Genomic DNA, 21009 nt, shown 5'->3' with positions numbered 1-21009 from the left:
GAGTAAGATGTATGAAAGGAGGAGGGGGGAAAATGTGGCTGAGATTGAAGAAAGTTATTGGTCTTGCATAATTTCTTCAGAGGGCAGGGAATTTCTGGGCCTGATTAAATCAATAAGTAGGGTGACTTTTTGTTGAAATTCATTTCTTTTCCTATAGTCCGGATTGAGTTTCTAGTAAGTTGCAATAAGAAATAATTTAGTTGTGATTTTTTAAAAAATTGTACTTAGTCTTGTTCTCATGTCTGCATTCATACCTTTGTATCTGTTGTCTAGTATATTTACTTGAAGTAAATATTCAGGCTGTGCATGCTTTGAAATTATTAGCAAAAAGGGTATCAGATGGACCTTACCTCTCTCAGATTTAGGAAAGCAACTCCACCTTTTGGCTTCTGCATGAATGTGAAGGAGAAATGCTGCTATTTTAAGGAATCAATCCCCTAAAGGTAATATGACTTTAAAGCAGCCCCAATTGTTGGGCTGTTTAAAGAATAGTTGAGAGGTGGTATGCTTTCATGTGCTTGGAAACATTTCCTCAAAATCATTTTTATAGTGTGCTCAGTCTAGTAAACATAGCCTTAGGCCTAATGTGAAAGCTCTCTACAATCTTCAACTCGGATTTCTAACAAGAGAAATATGCATGAGAGGATAAAAAGCCTGCTGTGTGAGACTTAACAGAAAACAAGAAAAGAGAAAGAAAATGGGGCTTTTGCCCCACTTCTTGTTGTACTATTCTCAGTTTGCATGTCCAGCATGCTGGCTTAGAATGAAAACTGATAATCTAGCACATCTGGATGGAACAAGCTGAAGACAGGCAATGTGCAAAGATGAAGAAATACTTAACTAAGAATGCTTTGCTGAAAATGGCTGATTTGCTCTTTTGCAAACTAGTGTGCACATTATACAGGATACAGTATATACAGGATCTATTTACTGGTCTATTTTCATGAAAGTATGTTAAATATCAATATATTGCTTTCCATGATAGCTACCCATCCTGTTAAGATCTGGCAGGAAAGACATGCTCCAGATCCCACCTGCTAAGGAATGTTGGCTAGTAGAGCCCAGGAACAGAGCCTCATCTGTCATGGTGCCTATTCTCTGAAACATTATTCCTCTGGAGGTTAGATTGGCCAATGTCCATGCTTCTTGGCCTTCCCTAAGACTTTGAAGACTTGGCTCTGTGCTTGAACCTGGGGCCCAGGTTCATAATAGAACCTGTTAGGGATAAGCAATAGGTAAAGCTAGACACCTTCCTTCCTTCCTTCTTTAAAGCTTGTTGCAGAGTACTATGATTAGTCTAATTGTTTATCACACTGTGGAAAGGAATCTTCACGAGGACAGTGGTGTCACCCAAGCAGGAAAAGCCCAAAGGGAACATCAAGCCAGCCATAAAACAAACTTGCATAGGAAAAGAAATCAAATAAAAGGTATTAAAGAAGACCCTTAGACGAAAGCCCAAATAATTAAGAAAACTAAGGAAACAGGAAAAGAAAACCCTTACAAACACAAGACATGCCAAATCACCAAAACAAACAGACAAAAGACACAAAATATATTGCAAAGAAGACAGACAGGAGATTGCCACAAAACAAATATAAGAAACCGTTAAGCTAAAAAAGATTAGGACGAAACCGATAATTCAATCAAACCACCCCGCAAAGTTTGCCTTCTGCACCCCGCGGAGTTTACCCTCCGGTGGAAATGAAGACAACCCCTGACAGGATTTAAAACATTAAGAAATACAAACACAAGCACACACACACAAAATAAGAAAAAGGTATATAAATCAGGGGCTTATCATACAAAGCTAGCTAGCCCAGGAACGCAGACTTCTTGCTATCTCTCGCCTTCCTGAAAAATAAAAAGATCCAGCTTTCAAGCAGTTGTCTGTATCCTTGCACCGGAGCTCTCCCAGCAGGAAAATTGAATCCTCAGAAGAAAGGCATTTTGACAGCCTTTAACAACGCTATGTCACTTTCATACCTTATAATTTCAGTTAGTTAAGGATCATGTTACTTTTTTGCCTTTTTTCTATTCTCAGCTTTTCACAAAGGGAAAATGATAGAAATTGAACTAACTGATAAAAGAAGTTATAGGCAGAAAGCAAATATGCAAAAATAAATCCTACATTTATTTCTCCCCTAGAGTAGCCCTAACTAACTGGAGCCACCAAAACAGTTATAACATTTAGTTGCTGTAATGCTGTAACATGAATGGGTAGCATAGGATCTATTAGTACAAAATTTACCACATAAGAGAATTTGAGTGTTCAACACATTCAGAGGGCAACACCTAAAGATGCCCAAACCAGATAATAACAAAAGTTATTCACAATGTTCTCTAATGCAACCTGTGCCTTTCAGATAAGAATGGATGGAATTTTCATCTACTGAGATTAAGAAATAAGTGATGAAAGTAAGTTATTCATCCAACCTTTGTAGATGCTCAAGACATGAAACTTCTTTTGCTATTCCTATGCAAAGGTATACATCAAGAAATAATGTTTTTAAAATTGGAAATTATTTCTCATAAACTAAAACTAGTAGGCACCCAATTACATAAATCATAACTGCTAAATACATTCAGTTTAACACAGATAAAAGAAAGGGAAAAAATTAAAAGGAAAAAGACAATGAGGAAAACATTATGCATGTATAAACAGCTTAATTTTAAACACAGTGTTAAAACCTTCACCACATAGAACAATATTGATCAATCTTTCTACTACGTTGATGAAAAACCACTTTGTAAGCAGACAACAAACACATATCATCAATCTAAGATTGTAAATCTGGGTATCCCTATTTTTCCATCACAGAAGCAATTTCTTTTGCTAGCTCAATGTTTAAAAACCTCATTATTCTTCACCTAACAATTGATTTGAAAATTTTGCTATATTATTAAAAATGGCACTCAAATCATTAAACCACGTATTCTTCCCCAAACCTTATTAATATATATTAAACTAATGATTGTGGGGCAATGACATATTCCTAAATCCTCCTTCAATCCCTTTATTCTTCTAAGGATTATAAAACTGACAACCATTTTTATTCTCTGAAATGTTCAATAAACATGGGAAAAATAATTAATCTTATTGTATAATAAAAAGAAAAATAGTATTCTGCAATCCACTTTTTGTTAATATGAGATATTCCAACTCTTTACGTCAATGTTGTTCCAAATAATTAACATTCACCCTAATACTACTTTTTAATTGATTGTAAAATAATCAGTATCAGTTTGGAACCACCTCAAACAAATATTAATTAAAGATTTTAGACACTGCCAATTTAGATATTCAGACATTTGGATTTTTTAAATAATTGGACAGTTTAAATTTCATGTTATTTACATATTTAAAAAAGTTTTCTTTGTCAATAGCTGTGTGACTAAACGAATTACTGTGATATTGCACAATTTTACAATATTGTAAATAATTAACTCATACTCAGTCAGATTCTGGCGCTTTTATCTAAAAGCAATAGAAAATGACATGTAAATGATAAATACATAATTAATTTTGCAGTTTTGCAATTTATCTTACAGCTACATTCATATTTGTGATTTTGCAAAAAATAAAACCACATATGTATATTAAATACTGGTGATTTCTAATTTGAATTGCTTATTTAATTTTATAATCTTATAATGTAAAGACTGAGGATCATGAGCATGAACACCAGCAGTCACTAAAAGCTGCATGTCTTTCTTTTTCTTTCTTTATCTGTATTGTTTCTAGCACTTCTTCTTTTTCTATTTCCTCTTTATATACTCTTCTTGTTGATCTTTTAACTATGAAATGTTTTTCAATAAAAACTATATCTATATATTCATATCTATTTGAGAATCAGCAGGGCTCAGGCCAGACAGAACTCTTGTGCAAATTTTGGGCAGGTATCACATATTTTCAAAGCTGAGAAAAAACAGGTGAAAGACAAAGCTTAAAAGACTTATGACTTCAGTTTTGTGTTTTAGTAGATCTAATATGCATGACTTGCAATCTTGTCTGCACTTAAGAACTTCATTAATCCACTTTGTATCATTGAAGTTTCTCCTGTTAACTAGTTATTGAATGCAGAACTTCATATCTTGAGAAGCAAGATTTATTTTTGTGAAGCCTAATTACCACATACATATCCCCACACTATGTATAGCGAGTCTATTAAATCTCCTTAATCATCTTTTAAAACCAACATTATAGGTCAGCCTGCTGAACATTCTGGCTGGGCTTTTTCTTCATTATTTTCAGTTTCCTGATAGAGACAGTTAAGATATTGATCAGTTAAGGAAAAACCTTTTATATGGAATGCAACAGAGGGACAATCACTGAAGAAAAAAAACATATATACATCCTTTTTCTCAGTTAATTTTATACTGAGCATAGACTGCAGACTGGAGAAATATGGAAGGTTTAATTCTTATGCATCTAGGTCTATGAGTCCGATGGCCTAGGGGTGGAGCTCTCACCTCACAATCGAGAGGCTGTGAGTTCGATTTCAGACAGAGGCTAATCTTTGGAATAGACTCTCCTGCTCAAGTAGGGGGTTGGACTAGATGACTTCCAAGGTCCCTTCCAACTCTGTTATTCTATGATTCTATGAGATTAGGAAAATGGCTAAAACAAAATGTAATGGTCCTGATATTCATAATGTAACAGACATTGCCTAATTTCCAGAGGGCCTAAGGACGTGGTGGCGAACCTATGGCAGGTGTGCCACAGATAGCCCCCTCTATGGGCTCCACTGTACATGTGCGCATGCCTCTCACTGGCCAGTTGGCCTTTGGGTGTCTGCTGTGTATGTGTGGTGGGGTGGGTTGCATGCACAGGGGGTGGGGGCAAGTGGGGGGCATGTGCACATGCATGGGGTGCATGTGCATGTGGGGGGGGGTGCCTTGCATTTTTGGGTGTGCGTACACATGTGTGCGTGCACACTTTGGGCACTAAGGGCCCAAAAGGTTCACCATCACTGGCCTAAGGACTTTCCTTTGGCACAAGAAAGGTTGAGTCATTTGGAATTATTTATATTCATGACAAGCTGAAATGCAAATACAGCTGTTCTCAGCTACTTACAGAAATCAACAGTTTGGACTGGATAGTCTTCTTGGGTCTTCTGACTGCTAATTCTAAGTATTAAGGTGAAGTATATTCCTTTTCAGAATACCTAATATTTATCTCAATATTTTTTTAAAAAAATCTGGGAAGGTATGTCACTATGCAGTGAATTGCAAACATACATTGTAATAACATAGTGTGAAGTTGAGACATATAGAAGTAATAATAAAGCATGTAGTTTTCCCTCCCCCAAAACATACTTTAGATAAATATTAGCATACTTTCCAATTCACACATAATGTACTTCAGAGAGTGAAATTAGATCCACACAAAAATGTTTGTGATTTAAGAGACTGATTTACAGTCCTCCTAAGATAAGACTCTCCTAATAACGGAGTGTTTCAGTTTGGTAACTAAGTTTTAGGCAGTATTTATGCAGAAATCTAGAGCCTTTACTTCCTTTGTATGCAATTAAAAAAAGCAATCTTTGGACATCTAGTTCTTGGACAAATGTCTCAAATAGATATTATACCTCATTTTATACCTACCTACCTTTGGATACAGATATATCTCCCTTTGCCACCAAACACTATTATTCCCTTCTACTTTTGCACAACGGTGTTAAAAGTATTTTTAGGAGTAGAGACACGTGGGCGGGCCACACAATCTCAGTTCCTGATTTAATCCAATCGGATAAAACCCGACTCTAAGAAAAAGGGGAAACAAACGGGTTCGCAGGGAAATATTTTCGGGACGTGCCCAGGACCACTCCTGTTCCTCATCCCTATCGTACTACCGAAAACATAACACCGCTAGGCACTCGGTTCACCTGCCGGTTCGGGACTCGCCCCTAGGGCACCATTTCGGTTTCTGCGTGTAAAATTACTCGCCCCGCCGACCCTCTTCTCCGATTCGTCCCGCAACAGCATCCCGTGCCCGCATTCACTCGGCCGGCTGCCCATATTTTCCCCGCCGGGTCGACCTTTCATCTGGCCAGAGAGGTGCGCCTACGCCCGCCCTTTTCTCGTCAGTGTCCAAACCGCTGGAGCGGGAAACGAGGCGGAGCTTCCACCGACTATTTTCCCTCGAAAAAGATTCGGTGTCTCCATACTACGCACGGTGAGGGATGTACGGCCAGGTACCTGTAACCCAGGTACTGTGAAAAGAAAAAAAAAGAGAGAGAGAGAGAGAGAAGAGAGGTCGCGCGCCTCTCCGGCCGGCCTCCCGCTCCAGAGGTGGCACATCTGGTTGCCCACGTGATCCGTCCGGTCCCTTAAATGCCGAGCCTGAGGAGGCAGCTATCGCCATAACAACCAGATTGGAAAGGGGCGCCACAGCAGTCCGTCCGTCTTCCCCCCCCACCCCCAGATTAGGGAGAAATGCCGGGGGAAGAGGAGGAGGAGGAAGGTGGCGGGGGACTGATCGAAGGATTAGGAGACGCCAAGTTTCAGCAGCAGCTGATGGCTGAGCGAAGGCGGGGCCAGATGACATCCCTCTTCTTGCTTTGCCTGGGCAAGGTAAACTAGACAGTGTGAGCCAGCGGGAAGGGAGAGGGGGCGAGAAGGGACGTCGAAAGAGAAGAGGAACTCGGAGCGAGGATTTGATGGGATTCAAATCCACCTGAATTCCCCGAGGGATACAGAGCAGAGCGCCGCAGAAGGCTTCTAAGCTGTTAGCTCATCTGGGAGACAGCTTCTTCCCGTTGGTTTTCTGTGACAGCCAAGGCGATGTGGACTTAGCTCAAGGGGAAAAAAAAAGAAAAACACCATTTATGAGGAAGGAAAGACAAAGGGGATCTTAAACCGAAAGGATAACGAGAGAGAGGAGGAGGAAGGTCCGAAGAGGGGAGGGGAGAGACCAGCCCTTTGCTCCCCTCCATGACCCCTTTCCTCTCATCCAGAGCAGCACAACAAACCTAAAGCCCTCCAGTTCTTGTCGTCCCCTTAGCTGCCTTTGATGCCATGGGGAACAGTTTCTCCAGTATCCCAGCAATACCTAGGGGCAACCCCAACCGCTTCCACAGGGCCCATCATCAACATCTCAAAGGTAAGAACTTAATCTGGTCTAGCATTTAGCATGAAATGTTGAGCAAAGTCCTTGAAAGTTTAGACATTATAGTAGTCTTCAATCAAAGCTTATACAGTACTGGATTAAATATCAGCCTCTCAGCCCTGCCTCCCCATTCTGTAATTTGTCCTAGGATGGTTAAAATCACCTGAAACCCTTCCCCAAATAAGAATCTTTTTTGTTTGCTTTCTCTCTTTTTTTCCTTTTTTATTCTTGTGATGCAGGAATCTTGTGGCACAAATAGAAAAATCTCCTTGATTCCTCGGCTTGGGTTTAAAATCCTGCATCTGGGTACTTGGAAGTCAATGTTTTTCCTTGGAAATAAGTCTCATTGGACTTTACTCCTGAGTTATTGCAGGGAAATGGGTTTATACTTCTCCTGACTCTTTCTTCAATTATGAATTGGGTAAATAACACATTAGGAGGGCATCAAAAAGGAAGGAGGAATAACACGTCTTAAGGAACTAGGCGATGATATACTTCTGAATGAGTGTGCTGCAGCTGCTGTTGTCTTGGTAACCCCAGAAATGTCAGCTTTTTGAGTGGGAGGATCCATTTTAGGAATAACAGATTTAATGTGCATCAATGATATCCTAATGGTTGTAATTCAAATTTGATTAAATATTACAATCCTTTCTAGTTGCTGTTATGTTTTAAAACCTTCAGCTGGCACTGTTGACATAATTCCCAATAGACTTGTTTGCAAATCTAAATACCCAACATATGAATCACCTGAGCTTCTTTTGGTATACTGGACTCCTAGGCATTGCACAAAAATATCTTGCTAGGTCACAAAACATGTAGCCAGATTATACTTATTCCATAAGTTATTTGGGACTAAACAGAAGTCAATTATACAAAATTAAGTGATTTCTCAATCATGAGCACTGTCTTATTTTGGAAAGTATTTACATCTATTTATCTATTGACTTATTTTGTTGGACAATCTACAATAGCAGTTATATATTTCATGCATATTACATTCATTCATTCAGTTTTAAAATAAGATGACCAGGGCTGGCTGTTAAAAAAGATGATTAAAGAAAAATGAACCTTCTGCATCCCGTGTTTTCCACTCTTTCACACTTGCACTTTGGTTGCTTCGTTTGTTCACAACATAAGAGGAGGTGATTAGGTATAGGACAATGTACAGATTGCTAATGAAAAATGTTTGAAACCAAATCATCTATTCTTATTTTAATGAAGCTCCTATGTAGTTAAAGAGTATTAGTAGCTTTTGTCTAGTTCTGCAAATGTTGGTCAAGAAGACAATTCCAACATGGACTGAGTCACAGAGAAATCAGGGCAAACAATTGTTCTGTTTAAAATTAGTTGTGTAAAAAAGGAGGCAGGCAGACGAATCTTTCCCAGAACCTCATCATTCTGTATCAGTGCTGCAGTAGTCAGGATTCTGTTGTAAACTGCCAAGAAAGATTTATCATTATAACAAGCTTCTCAACTAGAAATTATTCTGGGAGAAACTTAAATTATAGAATCCATAGGTTGACTCCACACATCCTCATAATTATTATTTGCTTAGGCTTATGGATCAGAAATGCAGCTTGGAATAACCTGGTTTGAATTGCTTTCATATGACATTTCATATCTCTTTCTGATCCCCAGTTAAACTGGGTTTGGTTGCTGGGCTGTCACTACTTCTGGCAAATAAACAAAATGATTCTTGTATAGTTTAAATACTAAAGGACTGAACTCACTAAAATGAAGTGGTAATTAAGCTTTCTCTTGCCTTGTATTTAAAAAAAAATCTTGCCAAGTAACTGCCAGGGACAATATGTGCTTTTTCCATTTTTTTTCCCAAAAAGAAGATTGCCTTAGGTCCTACGTTTACATGAACAATAAACAAGTTTGATTGCATTTGACAGATTCCTGTAAAATGCTTTGGAGGCATAGCAGCACGAAATTATGAATGTGACACTATTTTGTTACACTTGTGGAAATAAATTTTAACTGAAGATATATTTTATTTCAGTCTATTTTCCTAACAATGTTTCAGATGGGAGGGATGCAGAAATCGTTATAGCTTTAGCGATGTCTGGTTGTCTTTAAAATAAAGACTATTTGCTTATCTTTGAGAACAGCCTTCTCTAAACAAGATAGTGGTACTAATACTAAAATTCAGAGTCATAAAAATTATATATAGTGAAAAAGTGGCAGGCTATCTCTCTCTTAAAATCCATCTCATGCCAATCTATTGTCTATGAAATGTGTTGGGACATTTTGGAGTATATACTCCTAATGGACCTAACCCACCTGGAAGAGATCAGATTGTATGAAAATTCACAACATTTTTGTATAAATTTCTCCTAGTATCATCATTGTTGTATGCATTTCTTTGTGCTTGGCACAATTAATATTTTTCCTCACAGAATAGAATGTATTTTGTGTATTTTTCCTGTTTTACCCATTACTGGATATTTGTTTTTGAATGTACATTTTAAAACAGTCAATCTTGACTCTTGGCAACTGCTTGCACAAGTTCCTGCATTTTCTTGGTAAGACTTCAGAAGTACTTTGCCATTACCTGCTTCCTAGGGTTGAAAGAGAATGACTGGTGAAGATCACCCAGCTGGTTTAGTGCCAAGGCAGGACTATCTCACACCATCTCCTGGATTCTAATGTATTCCATTAGATACATTTATATGTATTCCATTTGCCCAATATGGCACGTCTTCTAAAATTATATGTATACATATCTGTCTATCTATCTCTATCTCTATCTCTATCTCTATCTCTATCTCTATCTATCTATCTATCTATCTATCTATCTATCTATCTATCTATCTATCTATCTATAAAATAAACAACATACAATGCATAACAGATAAACAGCACAATTAAAATATTCTTGCTAAAAATTAAGAAACTAATATTTGTAAAAAACTAATAACTAATAATGAAATGAAATAACCAAGCTATAAAATCAAAATAAAAGAATTTGAAATAAAGATGATAAACTGGAAAATTAATTAATTTGAAAAATCAATATAGTGTAAGGTGATGCTTCAACTAATCTCCAGATGATCCACTGAAAAGTTGGGTCTCAAGTAGCATATAGAACAGGGGTGTCAAACTCACGTCATCACAGCAGCATCACGTGATGTATCGGGACTTTTTCCCCCTTTGCTAAACTGGGCATGGGCGTGGCCAGTGTGTGATGCATCCAGCCCCCGGACTAGGAGTTTGACAGCCCTAATCTAGAACATCAAAAGGGATAGCAGAAGTATTGATTATAAGGGTACATTTATCTAAAAGACCAGAGCAGACACTTAGAAATGGTGCTTCCAGGCTCCATTTCTTTCATGTAAATGAAGGGAGGTATAAATACATCTCCTAGATAGAATGTCCTGGATGGACTGACCCATGGTTTTGAATGGAATTATATTATATGTTATATAATAGTTGAGCTACCACGTTTTTCCATTATGGATGTTTCCATGGTTAAGAGTACTGCAGCTACTAATTATAGGAGTATGGATGTGTGAGATATAATTTCCATTCATTTAGTACCCACCTGCCTTCTGCCACCTTGCTAATTTTCATCTCCAGTATTTTATTTCAAGACTGTAGCTTTGTTTTCTATTTATTTAACTGATTTGTAGAGTTAACATCTTATTCCCCATAAGGAAAAAAAACCACACCTCACCTTAGGCTAGTCTGACAAAGGACACAGAAATTCATACCCCATCCCATTTTTGTGTGTTCAAATCTATTTGGTATGTTCTGTTTGGGTTCTAAGGGCTCTGTTTTACAGGGCTGTAATTATTGCCCTTTTATTTGTTTTATTCCTAGTACTGTCTGATCAGGGTAAAGGTTACTGAATAAGTGATTGATGGTGTTATTAAGATAATCCATCATAGGAAAGGCAGCAAGTCAATATCTGAGTAGCAAAACTGAAAGGTTAGAGAGAATACTTTTTCTCAGAAACTGAGATAAGAATCTTAGCAATTAATTATATGCCCCAGGCATTTATAACCGGTTGATGCCTTTCTGAACTGGATGCCTTCCAGCTACATTATTTGCAGAATTCTCACCCAGATGGTCAATATGGGGGTGATGCTATTCCCAATATATTTCATGAGAAAATTTTGAGAAACACTGGACTACAGAGATCTACATGTGGTAGATATTTTGTGTACTGCTTTGTTAGCATATTTGTCAAGTAGATTGTAGCTTTACTAACAACAACAAAAAAAGCCAAAATTGATTATAAGGTAACTTTTGTTTTTCACTTCAAAGCATTTGTAGGCATCTGCAAAAGGTGAAGATTACAGGAAACTTTTTGCATATTCTGTTCCTTATATACTAGCAGGCAACGTTGTGACCAACTACAAAATGGTGGAGCTTGCTTTGTGATGTCATGTTGTACATTTTGTCCTTTTGCTATCATTGTGTTTGGAAAAGGAAACCTGTATGTCTGGGATTGGATTAATATTGGTGATGGCAAGGAAAGTAAAGGACAGGAGAATGAAGAAATTGGGGAGCAGAAGAAACTGTTATTTGAGGGTCAGGAAGTTGTTATATCTCAGTTGTTAAGACTTTTCCTTTAAAATATAGAGAACTCTTTAGTCTTAAGAGCTTTGTTGCTGAGATATTTTTATGGTAAATGTGATGCGTATTTATGATCTGTGTATTTCTGGATGTTATAATGCTTTCTGGTTGATTAGTAGATTTTATTATTGTAATATTTCATCTTTTATTGTAATACTATATAAACTTGATGCATTGTGTTGTTTCATGTGATTGTTTAAAATTATGAACATTCTATTATAGAATAGAATAGAATTTTTTATTGGCCAAGTGTAATTGGACACACAAGGAATTTGTCTATTATTTAGAAAGCTTAGAGTACTGAAGATAAAAGAGAACAATAAAAATTCCTTTTAATCGAAGTGTAGGTTATCAATATTAAAGACATAAGTTTATTTGACTTGCAATCCAAACTTAAGTGTAACATAAAAACAAATGATTGCATCAAAGTACTGGATTAGCTATATAATAATAGTTTGGTCTTGAACTAATTTCTTAATATCATTGTATTATTACTTAATGTGTGTGTATTATATTTCCATAAGAAAACAGCTTATTCACTGCTGCTATTTCCTGATATATGAATAGTATATAGATTCTTTGTGAATGGGATCATACATAGGTAATCCTTGACTTATAACCATTCATTTAGTGATTGTTTGAAGTTACAGTGGCACTAAAAAAGTGATTTATAGCAATAGCAATAGCACTTAGACTCATATACCACTTCAGAGTGCTTTCCAGCCCTCTGTAAGTGGTTTACAGCATATTGCTCCCCACAATCTGGGTCCTCATTTTACTGACCTTGGAAGGACGGAAGGCTGAGTCAACTTTGGGCTGATGAGAATTGAACTTCTGGAGTGAACAGTGAGTTAGCCCTGCAGTACTGCATTCTAACCACTGCACCACCACGGCTTCTTATAATCATTTTTCACACTTATGACTAGCAACATCCCCATGGCCATGTAATCAAAATTTGGGCACTTGGCAACTGGCATGTATTTATGACAGTTGCACTGTCCTGGGGTCATGTAATTGCCTTTTGTGACTTTCCCAGCAATGGAGGAATTCAGATTTGCTTAATGACCACAAGATTCACTTAAAAACTGCTTAGCAACCATGGCAAAAAGAATTGTAAAATGGGGCAAAAATCATTTAACAACTGTCTTGCTTAGCAATGAAAATTTTGGACTCAGTTGTGGTTGTAAGTCAAGGACCACCTGTAACTATTAAAATACAGTCAAGATGACATCTATTTGTACTTTGTACATCTTGACTCTATTGACTTCTGAATTCATTGCTGTTTTTTGGAAGTTGGACTCAGGCTTTCATTAAAAAACAACAGGAATATCTGCTTAGCGATAATCCTAAACAAAATATTAGTAAGTACTGAAACATTGTAATTACCCAAACAGACTGAATATTATTAAGATGTAACAAATTCAGGGAGAGAGCTTTATGATAGGAAGGAAAAAAACTAGTATTATTTTGTGCATCTGCAGTAAATCTATGCATTTTTTATTATCCTTTTATAAAGGACAACTCTAATTGAAAATGCTGACCAAAATTCTTGTTCGCTTGAATGCACATAGATTTTGGTGATATACTATGTTACAGAGTTCTCCTTTTTAAAGAATCTATCTGAAATTCATAAGAGATTGCTGATCAAAATTCTATAAAAACAGCTATTTTTGAGGGAGTTCTTAGTTATGTTTATATAACTGCTTATTTAAGTACCTTTCTTTTTAAATTATCTTTTAAAAAATTCTTTATATATATTATGAATACAGAAGGAAATTTTCATATATCCCTTTGATTTTGCAGTTCGCAGAAGTCAACTTTTACAGCTAAAAGTAGTCTTGTTATCTAACTTTGCAAGTTGGAATATAACAGGGGAATTAAGTGAATGATACAACTCAGTATAGCTTTAGCTGTATTTCCAATGCTTGCCTTGATTCTGCCTTTGCTAGCTGGGAAATCCTACGAGTTGAAGTCTGCACATCTTAAAGTTTCAAAGTTGAGAAAAACTGCCCTGTAGCAATGGAGAGGAAGATTTGATATAAATACTAAGAACAGCATAAATTTTTTTTCATAGTATATGGATGTTTAATGACACTCAAGGCAAAGATAATAAGAAATACTAATGTTCTTACATAGGTGGAAATAATTTCTCTCGATAGATATCTCTGGTCTTATGTTGTTTTTCAAATTTAATAGTTTTTATTATAAATATCCTTTGTGTATCTTCTGGGAAAGCAAACATACTTACTGCTTTGTAATATATAAACTAAATTGAAAATATTAACAGAGTGGCTGCAATCACACATTCTCTAAAGTAAATTCTGGAAGCTACATTCCATATTTTTCATTCTCCAATTCAAATTAATAGATTTTTCTATTTGTGTTGATTCAGTTCTAATAAACCCTTATCATGTTCCTCTTTCATACACACAGCGAGGCAATGTAATAGTTTCATATAATTAGGAAGAAACCACAATTCCCACTAAACCTAGATATGGTATACTTGTTCATATGATGGTTGTTAAACCATCTGATTTGAAATCTTAATTTGATCTTACTTTTTTTTTAAAAAATATACAGATTATAATTTCCTGTAGATCAATATTTTTCCAATCCATGAATAGTAAACTTTTAGATTTCCTCAGCTTACATGCAAAAAATAGGTTGGAAAAGAGAGAACATATAAGGTTGATATGGCTCACAATTACAAGTAAGAAGCTGAATTCATGCTTATGAATCAAACCATTCTCCTGAGAAACATACTCAAAAACAAGACTTGTGCTCCATTTATTTTAGTGTGTCAAAGATTTTCATAGCTACCTATGATCTTGAGTATCTGAAGAACAAATATTGTAATGTTCATAGTTGCTTAATGTCCAAGTTTAATTTATACAGATCTGCTGCAGATGAAGAAATGAAGTTATAAATGGACTGAAGATTAAATAAAATGCAACTAATAAGCTTTCTTAAGATGCTTTCTGGGGGTTGGGATCATGTCATTGATATTTGTGGGACGATTGTTTCTTTAATCTTATTTCCCACAAAGAGTTGAAGGGGACAGTTGAAAACTCTAGATAAATGAATTATTTCTTCTACTCCCCATCATTTGCTAGAAGATGAAAATGGAGAATTCAAAGTGGGCTTGTCTGCAAGTGTTATTGAAATGAACAGAATATTCATAAAAAAATGTATGTAAACTTTTTTCATATGTAAATAACTTTTTTTCAAAGGAAAAGGATACTTTTTAATGATTGCTGTTCCATTAACTCTAGAATAAGAGGCAGAAATTCAACTGATGCATCCTTTTATGGTACCTCAAAAATGAGGAAATCTACTATACATTTGTTGAATTTCTGTCTGTTATATCATGTTGAAGACATAGGAGCTCTTAAAAATGGCAACTCTTTCCAATACAATCTGAAGTAGTCCCTAAGTTTGTTGAGTGATCTTTTGAAGTTATAACAGCACTGAAAAAACTGATTTACGATCACTTTTCACATTTAGAACCATTGTGGCATTCACATGATCATGTGATCAAAATTAAGATGCTTGGCAACTGATTCATGTTTATGACGGTTGCAGTGTTTTGGGGTGATGTGATTATCTTTTGCTACTTCTTGACAAGTAAAATCAATGGGAACTTAATAATCATGTTACTAAATTGTTACTAATGCGGTGATTCACTTAACAACTATGGGAAGAAAGGTCGTAAATTGGGGCAAAACTCATTTAACAAATACCTCACTTAGCAGCAGAAAAATTGGGCTCAATTGTGATTGTAATTCAAGGATTTTCTGTATATGCCGGTAAAGCAATCCGTTCATTAATTTGTAGTACTTTTGTTCTAGATAAAGATGCTAGATCCTGGTTTGAAGCCAACCATTTTTTGATATTTGAGACCTTCAGCTTTTCAGACAGTGTGATCATCCTGATGGGGGCATTACAAAAGTTGAAATCTAGAGGATATCACCAAATTTGCAGAAAACATTAAACTGGTAAGAATAGCCAATACTGCAGAAGATAGGTTCAAGATCTAGAAGGATCTTGACAGACTTGAACACTGGGCCCTATTTAACAAAATGAAATTCAATGTTGATAAAAGTAAGGTTTTACATTTAGGCAAGAAAAAAAAAGCACAAATATAGAATAGGTGGCACCTGGCTCAATAGTAGAAATTATGAGAGGGATCTTGGGCCAGCAGTGTGCTGCAGCTGGCAAAAAAACCAGCATAGTACCAGGCTACATTAGTAGAGGGATAGAATCAATGAATGTTAATTCCACTTTATAATGCCTTGATAAGACATACTTGGAATATTACATCTGGTTTTGGTAGCCACAATATAGAAAAGATGTTGAAACTCTAGAAAGTGCAGAGAAGAGCAACAAAGATGATTAGGGAACTGAATGCTAGAACAAAGAAAGAACGGTTGCTGGAATTGAGTATGTCTGGTTGAATGAAATGAAGGACTAGGGGGTGACATAATAGCAGTGATCCAATATCTAAGGGGCTGCCACAAAGAAGAGTAGGCCAGTCTATTCTCCAAAACATCTGAAGGGAGGACAAGAAGCAATGGATGGAAAATAATCAAGGAGAGAACCAACTTAGAACTAAGGAGAACTTTCTCTGATAGAACAGTAAACCAGTGGAGCTACTTGTTTCCAGAAGTTGCCAGCGGTCCGACAGAAAATGTTTTTAAGAACAAATTGGACAACCATTTGTTTGAAATGGCATAGGGTTTCCTGCTTGAGCAGGAGTTTGGACTAGGAGACCTCCACAATCCCTTCCAAGCAGTGGTGGTATTCTACCTGTTTGGCCCGGTTATGCAGAACTGGTAGCAGTGATGAGCAGCAGAGACCGAACTGGTTCTCTCCACCATTCTGCTGTTGGGCCCACCCACCTGCCCAGGCTCCCATACTCACGTTTATCCTCTGAATTTGAAGCACAGCTGCTTTGCGCAACACAGGAGAGTGCCGCGCAGCAGCTGCTGAAGTGACTGGGATTGTGCAGGCTTGCGGGAGGTGAATTAAAATGGCTCTGCGCCTGCACAAACACTTCTGCGCCTGCACAAAGTATGCATTTGGGCATGCAAAGTGTGTGCACATGTACAAAGCACACCCACCAAGCCACACCCACAAAACCCATGTTAAAAATATTTGAATCCCACCACTGCTTCCAAGTCTGTTATATTCAGTGTGTGCTTGTCCTAATAACTACCTATTCTTTTGTAAAATAAATAATTTTGCCTATTCCCCCAATCCAGATTAAGATTATGATAGGGAAGGCAGAATGTATTTTTTCATGTACCTTATACCCTAGTTCTCAAAAACTATTCAGAATATATATTTAACATTGAGAATTGAATTTCTTCATTGGCTTGTATGGCTTGAGTAGGCTATGATGTATAGGAAGTATGGGACTTATAATTTGTCACACCTAGAGGAATACTGAGCTGGGAAAGAATGATCTGACCAGAGGTGGTATTCGGCCGGTTTGGACAGGTTCTGGCTGGCAGCGAAAATTTTGACTGGTTCGGAGAATCAAGCTCTCCAAACTGGTAGAATTTTTTTGTGTGGGGGGGAAACCACCACTGATCTGGACAGATAGAGAGGAACAGAAGGCTATTACTATTTTTAAGTAGCTGTCTACTCTACACCATTGCGTTAAATGTAGAAATCCAATAGACTTTACTGCTGTGACAGTTTAATTTTCCTACCAGCACAAGTGCAGCATGTGAAGGTTAAAAGCACAGTACCTAATTTAATCATGTTGCTTTAGCAACACAATGTGGGATACGAAATAGTCTCCTTGGCAACACTCTTATCTGTTTGATTAAGAATAGTCATAAACATGGAAGCTGATTTTAATAAGAAGCAGAATCATAGATAAGTTCCTTTTATAGCTATGGAGGTTGTGATCTGATACAAGGTTCAATTCTGAAATGAATGAAAACATTATCTGTTGGCAAAGAAGTCATGTGGCTCCAACGGCGATCTCAGCTTATTTAAATTTGCTTTTAAGATGGGGGAAAAACAGTTGTTTGTGCCATAATAATATATTGTCCCAATTAAGTGGAGATTTTTTTTCTTGAAAGTAAACCCAAATGAATAAAATACAACTTATTTTAGATTTTCACATATAATATTAACCTTTTTGTTGTTTCTTTTCAAAATTGGTTTCTTTAGACCCACATTCAATTGTTTATGTTCCAAATGTTTTTTTTTCTGAGATGGCATGGGTAACTATTCTGAAGAATTGTAAATATGTTTTCCCCAAAACATTATTTTGCCTTTGAATCTGAAGCAGTGAATGAGCCTAATAAACAGCTTTAAGACCCAGAGTGGAAAGTGAAGGGAGACAGTTCTTAATTATTAGTCCCTTGCATACAAAATTTGTTAATTTAGGAACTGAGAAAACTAATTGAACAAAACAGAGCTAATAAAAAAAACTGCTTTCAAAAATGAGTGCACTGGGCTGGAAGGGAATGGGTGTTAAGCTCTCATTTTATTGTCTTTCCATATTATTTTCCAATATGATTCTAAGGTAGATCACCAAATGAGGTCTTTCTACTCACTTTAGTTCTTGTAATGGTTATGTTTGCAGTGTCAGCAGTGATCTTTGGACCAGGCAGATAATTTGATGAAAATACCAAATGCTGCAATTGGATAACTATATTTGTTAAAGAGGACAGGAATAAGACAATACTATTAGCTTTAATTGGTGGTATTTGCCTTAGTTACTTATTTTATTGTGGAACTGAGTTCTGGTCTAAATGTGGCAGAAGAAAATCCCTTTCTTTAAACTTGGGCCTGTTTGGTCATGTGTAAAGCATGTGTTTAACTGAAAATGCCTTTAGGGCGCACATATTGAAAGAGCTGAACTTAATATGTTTCAATTTTGTCCTTCTGACAAGCATATGAAGTAAGTTAAGCTAAACAATAGTGACTGGCTTGAGGTTACTTGAATTTCATGGCTCAGTGGAGATTTGAATATTACCCTAATCCAACAATGATACACGGCTTTGCCATTCTCTCCCACTGCAGTGCTCCATCATTTCAAGACTGTTTTTAAAATGTTGTTAAATGTGTTGTTCCTACAATATGCTCTTACAGTAGACTCTCAGAAGAATGGAGAGCTGATTCCATAGAGGGGAATGCAGCAATCATTAGAACCCAGGATAACAAGATAATCCAGGTAATCAAAAAAGTAGCTCATGGCTACCAAAACCTACTAAATATTCTACCTTTGCCTTCCTAGAGCAGTTTTATAGTTTTTTTAAATTCATCCTCTGAAATGATATACACATACTTTTTGAAGCAAAACATACAAAACTAGTTAACTTGTTCCTCCTGGAATATCCTATCCTTTCAAAATCATAATCCCATTTCAAGAAAGAATTCAACAAAACCAATCACATCTTTTGGTGTATCTATATATCTATACTATACTATACTATACTATACTATACTATACTATACTATACTATACTATACTATACTATACTATACTATATCTATAACTATGTTAATCTTTGCATGTGTGTAATGTGGACAGATGGATACGTTAAAGGCTTTCTTCTGTTTATAGAAAGGTTATTGTTCACAATTATTCATAATTAGGTTTAGAAGCAATCCTTCTCTTTTCGTTTGATATAGGTTATGGTTATTTAACCATTGAATATACATAGCAGCTTTAAAGACCATCCAGATAGATAGCCTTTTCTTTTATAAAATACAAGCAATTGTTCTGCCTTCTTGGAGGATATTGTGCATTTTCTATATGTATATCCTGTTATGTTCCATCTATTCCGCTGCTTTCATTCATTTTCCATTATTTAAAAAGATTGTGGTTTTAACTTGAAGAGTGATTTACTGGGCAGTAGAAACAATGTTTACCAATTACAGCCCTTCTGTAATTGAGTCCATCCACTTTGCTGCTGATTATCCATGTCTTTCCTTCCACCTTTCCCAGTATTGTAGACTTCTCTAAGACTTTGCACAAAATGTCCAAAATACAATAGGCTGTATTTCGAATGATTTGTTCAGTGAAGCACTTGTTGCTTTCCTGGCTATTAATGATATTCTCAGAAGTCTCCTCCAATACCAAAGTTAAAAAAAGTGTCAATACTCTTTCTATCCAGCTTCTTAAAAATCCAATGTTCACTTCTACGAAGTTTCACAAGGAAAATCATTGCTGCACAATTCTGATGTTTGTAGCTATGGACCAGGCATTTGAATCTCTTTTCCAAGACCTTCATTGCAACTCTACCAAGTGCTAACCTCAACAGCTATTTCTCTTGTTGTTGATAATTAATTCAAAAAGGCAAAATCTCTTTACTATTTCATGTCAATATCTTAATTGTCAGTTCTATACTGGTTGTGGTATTGTCATCATTAATTTGGTTTCCTTTATATTTCAACTTAATTTCATTGTTTTCCTTGTGCACCTTGATTTTATTTTTACTGAACTACCCTTATTTGCTTAGGGCATTTTATCACTTTGTATTAAGAAGGCCAACATGGTCTGTTTTTAAAAGATATAAATTTCTGGCAAAAGACAAATCATATTCAAGTCACATTTGGAATTTTTTCTGGGTTCAAGGTTAATGCAGCTTTCTTTTCAACAAGATTTCATTCTTAAGCAAGTATTATGTTACTTGATTCTCTTCATTTGTATCTTTTATCTGTATCTTTCATGTCAACTGTTATTAAGTATAAGTATCAGAATTAATGTTATAAATATATATAAAGCATCTCTTTATATAGTAAAAATATTTAGAAGGTACAGTTAAGAGGTCATTCTTATGAAATCAGTAAATCAAGGACTTCGGCCTTTGAAAACAAATTAGCAAAGAGCTATTGACTTAATTGAGTTGTAGGGAGAAATTATGATTTGGAATCTTGCACTATAACAACCCCCCCCCCCATTTTACATTCTATCTCTATCTATAGGAAACCTGAGAAAGATTTGGAGGGTTTTTTTTCTTTCCTCTTTCTTTATGCCAAATTATGGACTTTCTTGTTTTATATTATTATAGACTTTCTATATTGGGGTAAGGCTGGTTTAAAAATGTAGCCAAAATGTACTCTTTTCTTTTTTTTATTCTGAAGAAAACATTCAAAAGACTGATATAGACTTTAATTAATTGCTACTGCTCTTGAATGGCTAATTTAGTATTGCCTCAAAGTGATTCATTATTATAAATGGTAGGAGGTTAGTGAATGACTGTTCTTCATCTCCAGCAATAGTCATGAATATAATTGACTGTGAGTATAGCTACTTACTAACTTTATCCCCATTCTGGTTTAACACAATTCAG

At 36.1% G+C, this 21009-nt stretch overlaps 1 protein-coding gene across 1 annotated transcript in view; it reads left to right on the top strand.

Annotated features, from left to right (window-relative positions):
* The first annotated feature begins 6274 nt into the window (after nucleotides 1-6274).
* Nucleotides 6275-21009, top strand: part of NEURL1 (neuralized E3 ubiquitin protein ligase 1) — a 130751-nt gene continuing 116016 nt past the window's right edge. Inside the window, exon 1 of the mRNA XM_087932644.1 lies at nucleotides 6275-7102. Coding sequence (XP_087788770.1) covers nucleotides 7018-7102 — 85 coding nt within the window. The 5' untranslated portion in view covers nucleotides 6275-7017. The remainder of the gene's footprint in view (nucleotides 7103-21009) is intronic.

Source organism: Pseudonaja textilis, chromosome 4 (genome assembly GCF_049901715.1).
Source record: "Pseudonaja textilis isolate UNSWEBS1 chromosome 4, rPseTex1.2, whole genome shotgun sequence".
NCBI classification, from domain to species: Eukaryota; Metazoa; Chordata; class Lepidosauria; order Squamata; family Elapidae; genus Pseudonaja; species Pseudonaja textilis.
The sequence above is the reverse complement of the archived record's forward strand: the minus strand, read 5'-3'. Positions and strand labels throughout refer to the sequence as shown.